The 9932-nt window shown below is 54.4% G+C and overlaps 1 protein-coding gene across 1 annotated transcript; it reads left to right on the top strand.

Annotated features, from left to right (window-relative positions):
- Positions 1-6466, top strand: AIPL1 (AIP like 1 HSP90 co-chaperone). The gene is given in 6 exon segments (XM_090257630.1): positions 1-111; positions 726-905; positions 4012-4200; positions 5113-5289; positions 5403-5541; positions 6261-6466. Coding segments are annotated over 6 exon segments (987 nt in total). The 5' UTR covers positions 1-15.
- The last annotated feature ends 3466 nt before the right edge of the window (positions 6467-9932 follow it).

The following is a 9932-nucleotide window of genomic DNA, read 5'->3' as shown; positions in this document are numbered from 1 at the left end:
CTCTCCACTGGAGCCATGGATGCTGCTCTGCTCCTGAATGTGGAAGGGGTCAAGAAAACCATTCTGCACGGGGGCGTGGGGGAGCTCCCCAACTTCATCACCGGATCTCGAGTGAGTGGGGCTTCCCCCCTAGACCAGAGAGGGGGCCCCCCATGGAGACCTCTGCATTTGCACTGGGCCACACAGCACTACAGGCAGGGTTCAGCTTTGCCAAAAAGTGGCCTGGCAGGCCTTCCTGGGATTGTCAGTGCCGAGGCATCTGGGAAGCTCTAAATTGGTGTCTTTTCACTGGGCAGCTTTGATACTTTGCAAATTACACTGCAGCATGGGTTGGGGGAAGGGCCTTGGGAATTTTCTGGAACCCCAGGCGTTACGTGAGAAGGAAGGGTCTTCAGGGGTCACAGTGTTTGGCCACATGTCTCTGGTGGGCTTCCCTGGGTGGTGGAGCAGCTCTGTCTCTGTCCTCAGATCCAGGGCTTATTTACGGAAGGACGTCCTGACTCTTGGAGCCGTCAGGAGTGGGATGGGGTCCTTTAGGAGGGAGTGGGTTCCTCATCCCTGGGGGAGCGCAGGCAGGGTGAGGATGTTCTGAGTGTCTGGGGCACCTGATTGGGGTTGGGTGAGATGACCCTTGAGGACAGCCCTGAGAGTCAGCGACAGTGGGGTGGCGTCCGCTGGGCCTTGACAGGTGTGTCTAGACCAAGGTGCACTCTCCTGGTGACCAGGTGACCTTTCATTTCCGTACCATGAAATGCGACGAGGAGCGGACCGTGTTAGATGACAGCAAGCAGGTGGGCCAGCCCATGCACATTATCATCGGGAACATGTTCAAGCTGGAGGTCTGGGAAATCCTGCTGACGTCCATGCGGGTCAGTGAGGTGGCCGAGTTCTGGTGCGACACCATTGTAAGTAGGCCGTTGCTGGCCCGCCCATTCCTGGCTTTGCTTCCTACAAGGCCGGCCCACCCACCCACACTGCAGGGCTGCTGTGTTTTGGAAAAGTAGGGATGAAACAAAACTCTGCAAGGCAAATCCCACATCCTCACTCCCTGCCACTGTAAAGATGGAGATGGATTCATCCAAAAGAACAAGCCCCTGGAGAGACAGTCAGTGTCCTGCAAGCTGGCGGGCCGTGGGGCAGGGCCAGGCCCTGCAGGCGTGAGCCTGCCGGTAGCCCTCACTGTTGTGCAGGACTATTAGATCGTGGAGGCTTTTGGCCATCGGTCCTCCCCCAATTTCTACCAGCATTGCAAAGTTTTCCCATTGATGGCACTCTTACAATCACCCACAGTAAAGTCCTTGGCCTTCAAGGAACTTGAATTCTGGAGGAGGAGCAGACACCTAAGCGAATACAGCAAAAGACAGCCGGTGCCAGGGCATAATTAAGGAAGGGCAGAGTGCCTTAGGGCGGCAGGAGAGGGGCACTGACTGCTTTGGGGTCTTAGGGCTACTTCTTCAAGGAGATGACATTGAGCTGGGTCTTGAAGGATGAATAGGAGTTCACCAGATCTAGAAATGGGTGGGAGGCGGCATCCTGGCCAGGAAGTGTGAAACGGCTTGGTGGGTCTTCCTTAGTTGGCCCCTCTCTTTATGGGGCATCTCTTTGCTTCAGTATCGGAGATTTGGAGAGACTAAGCAATCAGTGGGGCAGGCATGTATGTCTGTTTGACAAAGGACTTGAGAGGCCTGGTTTCCCCCAGCAGCTGCTGCTCATCACTCCCTGCAGAGTCCGCTGCTTGAACAGTCCTCACTGGATGACCTGGAAGTTCAGGTCTCTGCAGGGACAGGGGCCCCCTCCCTCCTTCCCTGCCCCCCAAACCAGAGGGGCAGACTGAGTCAGGGGCTCTGGGAGCTTCTGCCCTGAATTGTATCCCTCCCTGTTCCCCCCTAGCCCCCACCCCTGAAGGAGGACGCTGGTCTCTGTGGGAGAAATTTTGTTGGTGCCGTCTTAGGAGGGGCCAAGAGCCCAGGTTGGCTGGAGGTCATCTGACCCTCAGCTCCCACCGGACCGTTGCCATACGAAGGGGGCAGACCCAGGGAAGCTGGATATTTTGAGTGTTTGTGACAAGCCAGAAATCTTCAGTAGCATGTAAAAAAATCTCTCCATGTTTAAATGTTGGCAATTAATTAACAAAAGCCTTCACAATATGAGGGATGAAACATACCAGTTTGGGAGCTGAATAAGGCCTGTACCATGCCAGTTACAAGGCACCAGTGGAGATATAGCCCCTTAGACAGAACCAGGCTGTCCTTGAAGTCCCAGAGGCGGACCATGGTCCTGAGCACTCCCTGTCCTACTCACAGCCACGTGGGCTGAGGGAGCCCTGTGGGCTGGAGTCTAGCTCCAGAGACTCTCCTGGGACTGGCTCCCTGCTAGCCTGCAGCCGGGCAAGTGGGGCCCCAAGAGTGGGCACAGAACTGAGATCTCTACCCTCCTTCCTGCCTCTGAGGTGCTGCTGGAGGGTGGGGGTGGGGTTGTCGAGTTCTGCCCCTTCCTGAGATCTTACCCCCTCCTGGGGGCATCCCACAGCCCACCATGCTGACCAGGCCCTGGCAGTGCTCGGGCAGCAGGTGTCCAGCGGGATGAGGCCTTTGAGGTCATGACCAAATGCTTCCTGACCTTGGTGTCTAGAGCCCACGGGTGACTTGTCTCCTCCCTGTAGCCTGCTGACCCTGGGGCCTCTTCATCCCCTAGTCCAGCTTCAATCCCAGCAGGTTTAACCGCCATCTGGCCACCTCTCTCCCAAAGAAGCTGAGGGCATTCAGGGCTGATTCTAGCTGCTGGGGGCAGGGAGGGGGTGACCTTCATCCTCATGCTGGTGACTCAGAGCCAAGCTGCACCATTTCTGCCCCTTTATTTCCCAGTAATGTGCCTTAAAAAATAATTCTCACCCGAGGATATGTTTATTCATTTTAGAGATAGAGGAAGTTGGGGGGGGCGGGGGCGCAGGGAGAAAACCTCAATGTGAGAGAGAAGCATGAATTGGTTGCCTTCCACACACACCCTGACTGGGGATCAAACCCACAACCCAGGTATGTGCCCTGACTGGGAATCGAACCCACAGCCTTTTGGCGTACAGGACAATGTTCCAACCAACTGGGCCGCACCAGCCAGGGCCCAATAGTGTGTCTTTACTGGAGTTGCCGTGTGGGAGCCTGAGATGGGCCACATCAGGACCCAGCCCAGGACTGGGGTTCTCAGAGAGCATCTTGTTGAGCTTTCCAACTCACAGACGGGGCAGCTGAGGCCCAGCCCAGCATGGGCCTGGCCTGAGGCTGGTCCCCAGGCTTCCTCTACCTTGAGGGTGGCGACCCCAGATCCCTGAACTGGCTGAGGCTGTTCTGAGCTGGACCTATATCTGTACCATCTTCTTTAACCCTGGCAAGAGCCCTACTACTAGACAGGTGCAATGAGGGGGTGGGGACTGGAGCTCAGAGTGGGGTGACCTGGGCTCACTGCTGATCAGCAGCACTGTCGGGAAGCCACCCAGCCCTCTCGGACCCCAGAGACCTCTCCCCCCACTGCTCTCCACACCTCCCTCCCTGGGAGTTGCAGGCTTGATGGACTCAGGGTCTCCTTAGGAGAGAAACTCATTAGAGTTGACTATAGGGGCCAGCAAGAGGCAGCCTGGCGTGGTGTCGTGGCCAGAGTGTGGCCTCTGGAGCTGGCTTTGAATCCTGGCTCTGTCATTTCTTAGTGGTATGACCTTAAGTAAATTACCTAATCTTTCTGGGCTCCAGTTTTCTCATCTAAAAGGGTCTTAATAGCAGTGTCTCCCTTGTTGGGTCAACTTCAGGACTGAAGGAGCTAACAGACGTGGAGAGCTTTGCCCAGCACAGTTACGTGCAGCTATTAGTAGGAGTATGTTGGGAGCAATAGGTGGTCACAGCCTTGGGACAAGCGTAGAGGTTCAGTAGGATACTGCTGGGAGTTTAGAGTATGTGTGGGGTCTCTGAAACCCAGCTAGCTCTGAGCAGACTGCCCTGATGCCATCTGCTGTCTTTCCTGCAGCACACAGGGGTCTACCCCATCCTCTCCCAGAGCTTGCGGCAGCTGGCAGAGGGCAAGGACCCCACCGAGTGGCATGTGCACACATGTGGGCTGGCCAACATGTTCGCCTACCACACACTGGGCTACAAGGACCTGGACGAACTGCAGAAGGAGCCGCAGCCTTTGATCTTTGTGATTGAGCTGCTGCAGGTGGGGCGCGGTGGGGTGTGGGGAGGGGGCAGGTGGTGGGGGAGAGGCCTGACCCAGTGTCAGAGAGTGAGGGGTCAGTGGGCATCACGAAGCCCAATCCCACTGGTGACTGGCCGTCACCCAGAAAGTGTTCAGAAACCACAGGAGGTGTGGAATTTGAACACCCTCCTGCCTCCCCACAGAAGGCACTTGGCCTTTTCCAAGGGAAAAGCCCATTTGGGACCAATTTTTAAAATGTCATTTTTTTTTTTTTTTTGGAGACATTTTACTTCTACTGGCTCTCTACTTCTATTTTGGTCTTTAAAAGTTTAGAATTATATCCTCATGCCGAGTCCCTGTGGTTGGTGGTTCAGACCTGATTCTCCAATATCGGGAGAAGCAGCATGGAGCAATTGATCACCCTTCCCCCACAGTGGCTGATAACCCAGGTTTACGGCGTGGTGGGAGAGGGTCAAGCGCGCGTCAGGTCGCAGCTTATGGCCAAGCTGAGGGTCAGCCTGAGGGATGCATCGGTGAATATTAATGAGAAGTGTGCACAGGGCATTACTTCTAAGGTGTTCATTGTAGACATTGTGTATTTGTACTTGTATGATGACAATTTTCCAGCAGATGGCAACACAATGCCTTGTTCTAATGACCTGAGTATCGTGGCAACTTTCTCAATATTGGAAGTAAGGTGTGTTGACAAATAGGTGCCTTTTTGCGACTTGCACAAAAGCGCTGATTTAGTGTTGGGCTCCCCGGGGCCTTGTTGCTTCCTTTCTATGCCTTTGATCAGCACGCATGGTTTTGCCTGTGGAACCTCATTGTGGAAAACGCAGAGCTGACTTAAGTGACGTGTGCTGGGTCCCTACCTGCCAGGGTGCAGGTTCCCCGAGGCCCCACATCGCTGACCTGCCGCTCTTGGGCCAGGTGGACGCCCCCAGTGAGTACCAGAGGGAGACCTGGAACCTGAGCAACGCGGAGAAGATGCAGGTGGTGCCCATCTTAAACGGAGAAGGAAACCAGCTCTTCAAGCTGGGCCGCTTTGAGGAGGCTTCCACGAAGTACCAGGAAGCCATCGTCTGCCTGAGGAACCTGCAGACCAAGGTGGGAGGCTGCCTGCCATGGTGGGGGGAGGGGATCAGCCTTGCCGGCGCCAGGCCCGTGGGGGAGGGGGCAGGCGGCAGGCTGAGCTCAGGGCAGCCCTTTCTTCGTGGCAGGAGAAGCCCTGGGAGGCACAGTGGCTGAAGCTGGAGAAGATGATCAACACCCTTGTCCTCAACTACTGCCAGTGCCTGCTGAAGAGGGAGGAGTACTATGAGGTGCTGGAGCACACCAGTGACATCCTCCGGCACCACCTACTGGGTGCGGGCGGGTGCGCGTCCGCGCCGGGGCTGCAGTCACGGCACAGCTCGCGGGCACTCTCCAGATACCGCCCAGGCACCTAAACTTGCCGCGGCCCAGCAGTTTCCGCAGCCTGTGCCCGTGTCACAGGTGATGGACGAGCAGTGCTTATTGGAGAGGTGTTTTATTTTAATGTGCGTTAGGGCAAATCTGTAAATAGCTCAGCAAACCTGTGATTGCGTGGAGCAGGAAACATTTTTCGGAAAAGGGGCCATCGGTACAGAGAACACTGTTAAGTAAATACGTACGAGCACCTGCGATGCCCAGGTAGGTAGGCCGGTAGCACAATGCTGTATGTGGAGGTGGTATTCGGTTTAGTAAGGACCACAGCAAACACTTATGTGTGCCAGGCACCACATTCTCTGCATTCGTCACGTCATTTACCCGTGGAATTGCCGTACAGGACAAGTCGCAAATTGAGAGCCTCTTATAAGAAAAAGAATAGAAAGTGATGAATATAAAATCAGTTATGAGGCCTTGGAAAGGTCCACCCAAGGGTGGGGAGTTGCAATTGCTTATTGTTATCATCACCGTTTTACAGTCGACGACATGGGATCAGGAGTTACCGCGAAGTTAAGGTTCATGATCAAGATTAAGGGTTTGAAAGCTGGAAAGGACCAGTAGGTGGGGTTTCCTGTGGGCCTGGGTGGCGGGTCCAGTCCGATCTCTTCCCGCAGGCATTGCGAAGGCCTACTAGGTGCGGGCCCGGGCGCACGCGGAGGTGTGGAACGAGGCTGAGGCCAAGGCGGACCTGGAGAAGGTGCTGGAGCTGGAGCCGACCATGCAGAAGGCGGTGCATCTGGAGCTGAGGCTGCTGGAGGGCCGCCTGGAGGAGAAGCAGGAGGAGGAGCGGCTGCGCTGCCGTCACATGCTGGGCTAGGGAGGCGCCTCTCTGGCCTCCCTGACCTCCCCTTCCCTGCCCCCGACCAGGGCACCCTCCACTGCGCCGACCCCTCTGCGCCGCCCGCCGCACAGCGGGCACTGGGCGGCCAGCAGATGGCCTGGCCATTTCTGGTTCAACTGGCCAGGGTTTTGGTGTCTCTTTTTTACAATTAAAAATTAATTTTTAAAATCAAAATAACACATATTGGGTAAAAATAGAAGCCTGAAAGGTCTTACGAATAAAGTAAAGCTTCCTGCCTTGTGTTTCCCACTTCTAAGTCCAGAGCCAGTGATTTGACCCTGCTTTTCACTCTTTTGGTGGTTTTTTCTTTTTCCAAATAATATGTTTAAATCACAATTTCTCCACGCATCATTTTATCCCATGTCAAGGAAAAATGAGAATTTAATGCTTTGATGCTTTCTCATTCTTTCCTTCCCCTTCTCGCGATTTTGGTCCTTGCTTGGTTATTTTTGTGACGTTATCTACTTCCTGCAGAGCTCTCTATGGAGTCCCATTGGCCCTCTTCAGTGTAGAGGTCGTGGCGCAGCCATCGGGACCCTTCCCTGTTTCCCACCTTCTCCCCTGCCCCACAGCCTGATGCCCCCTTACTTTCCCATCCTCCCAGCTGTTAACGTCTACGCTGGCCTGTATCCAAAGCTCAGTCTTCAGTGCTTTGTCCAAAGGTTGTCTCTTAAGATTTGAAAATCAATAAACGGCATTTACATGAGCCGGCCCTGAGAATTTCTTCCCTGCAGGGCCCCAGCGGTGCTGTGATTGCATTTCTTTTTCTGTGGTTCCAAAATTATGACCTCCGGGCCACAGGCTGAGGATATTCCTGGCATCAGAAGTAGCAGCAGATATTTTAATGGGGGTGTGTTTTAATTTTTGTCTTCTTCCCTGCTTTGGCAGTGCTAGGAGATTTGAAGTGTAAGCCCTTCTCTCCTACCATGGAGGTAAGAGGGTTCACGTTTGGTTGATTCAGGATCTGTGTCAAATGGCCTCTCCAGGTAAATTGAGAGAGAACCCAGAGGAGGTTTTAGGGGAAGTCAAAGGAAGGGGATGCTACCTGTGACCTGCAGAAGCAGGAAAAGTGTGTCGGAGGGCCTTTGCTTTTGAGTGGCCAGCAGGGGGCAGCAGGGGGCCTCCCCCTACTCCTCACATCCAGAGAGAGAGACATGGATGCCATCTGAGCCACCCTAGGAGAGGCCCTGGCTAGAAGGAGGTAAAGAACCTGGTGAAGGGCATTATCTGAGGACTAGGAACTATGGCCTGCAGACCTCAAAGCCTTCACCATCCTGTCCATGTCTTGGCTGCAGTGTCCCCACTGGCCACCCCTTTTCTGCAGACACCAAGGACCTCACTTCCTCCAGATCCCCCCCACCCCCCCAGCGGGACTGCTGCCTGAATGTGTCCTGGGACCCTGCTTGGTCCTGCCCTGCTCATCCCGTGGGCGACTCTCTGTTCCTAATGTCACAGGACATTCCTGAGCCCAAGACAAGAGAAGGATAGGGGCTGGGACACTGGTGGAGTGTGGTGGCATTAGGACTTGGAGACCCACTTCCCTGTCCCAAGCTGGAGCAGTCGTTAGGGACAGTTTTGTTAAAAAATAAACAAAAGGCCCCAGGAATTCCTCCTCATGCGCTATCCAGTAAATTGAAATCAAGCCACATGACTTTCGGGGCCAGCTTTCCCCCAGCCTCTCCTGGCCCTGTGTTTCAATGGCCCGGCCTTCCTTATGGGGGCGCACAGGGAACCTTGGACCGCCCCCAGGTTCGTGCGCCTCTTCATTGTGGTCGTGTGCAGTCTCTCTTCTCCTTCCAGAAGGCAGCCTCTTGGAGCCTTGCCAGTAGACTTCTCACTGGGAATTTCTGCCTTGTCAAGCACACTTCTTACTTATTAGTGGCGTATCTTATGTAAATTTGTGTGTGCGCACGTGTGTGTGTGTGTGTGTGTGTGTGTGTGTGTGTGAGAGAGAGAGAACAGGGACAGCTCATCAGATCATTACTATCACCCAAAGGCAGAGAATGGGACCAGAGCACCATTTTTCAGAAGCCAGAGCGTTTCGTACTCCATCTGAGCCCGTTTTACTTGTGCAGAGGAGGTGGATGCAGGAGTGGGGAGAGTGACCCAGAGCCCTGCAGCAGGCAGACCTCCATCCAGGCCTCTGGCTCTGACACTGGCTTCCTTGGGGGCTCTGACAACAGTCTTCAGGAGGTCCTGGCTGGCCACATCTGGGCAGGTGGATGCAAAAGGTTGCAGCGGGCGTCTCCTGAGGATCCCTTTCAATCACTTCCAAGGGATCTAGGTGGAAGCCTGTTTTTTGAAGGCCCAGCAGGGGGCAGCAGAGAATACACAAACTGTGGTCCCTGGGCCAGGAGCTGGGTGGGGGTTGGCTAGACCTCCCAGAAAAAGCTTTGGGCTCTGCAGGTGGTGGCTCTCCATGAGCTCTGGCCACCCCTCTTCCTATAGGGTTAGTTAGCCTGGCTGGAGGCAGGAGAGGAGGCGGTTAGAACCACAGAGTCAGAATGCAAGGTAGACCGGAGCCTCAGTCCCTTCCCCTTGTACAGATGACAGAACTGAGGCTCAGGCAGGTCAGTTAAGTTCCTAGCTCCCACTTGAAAGCTGGGGCAGAACCAGGTTAGTGTCTGCCTTTCCAGACTTCTGGACTGGGGCTCTTTGTCCTCCACTGTGATGCCTCCCTCCCCAGCCTGTGCATACATGGGCATAATGTAGTACCCCCCCCCCCCCAAAAAAAAAGTAAGGAGAAAAATATGAAACTTCTAGTAGGAAGCATCTCAGAGCATGTCTGTAGCCTTTGTCTGAGTGTCACTGGTAAACCAAGGCATTTGCTCCAGGTAGGAGTGACTCTTCTGACCTCTGTCTAGCTGGAGTTTACATGGACCTCAAGACCAGAGAGGGGACTGGGTGGCCAGAGGGACCCCGCTGGGAATTGTGCAGGTGTCTTAGTTTCCTAGGGCTGCTGTAGCGAATTACCATAAACTTAACGGCTTTAAACAGCACAGATTTATTCTCTTACAATTCTAGAGGCTGTAGAGGAGAATCCATTTCCTTACCTCTTTCAGAGGCCACTTGCCTTCCTTGGCTTGTGGGGATGTGTCCATCTTCAAAGCCATTCGTGTAGCATCTTCTGGCTTCTCCCTGTGTCCCTCTGCTTCTCTTGTCACATCTGCTCTGAGTGTCTGTGACCCTTCTGCCTCCCTCCTGTGAGCACCCTGTGATTACATTGGGCCAACTGGAGAATCCAGGATCACCTCCCCATCTCAAGACCCTTCACTGAATCACATGTGCAAAGTCTCTTGCCATGAAGGTAACCTATTCGCAGGTTCTGGAGATTAGGATGTGGCACCTCTGGGGGCCATTTTATTGCCTACCACAGCCAGTGAGTGTCCCTTTGTCCCCAGATCTGTTCTCTGGTCTGCTCTGTCCCCTGAGAGGCGCCACA

Source organism: Furipterus horrens, unplaced genomic scaffold (assembly GCF_987537825.1).
Source record: "Furipterus horrens unplaced genomic scaffold, mFurHor1.1.pri manual_scaffold_11, whole genome shotgun sequence".
Lineage (NCBI taxonomy): Eukaryota > Metazoa > Chordata > Mammalia > Chiroptera > Furipteridae > Furipterus > Furipterus horrens.
The sequence above is the reverse complement of the archived record's forward strand: the minus strand, read 5'-3'. Positions and strand labels throughout refer to the sequence as shown.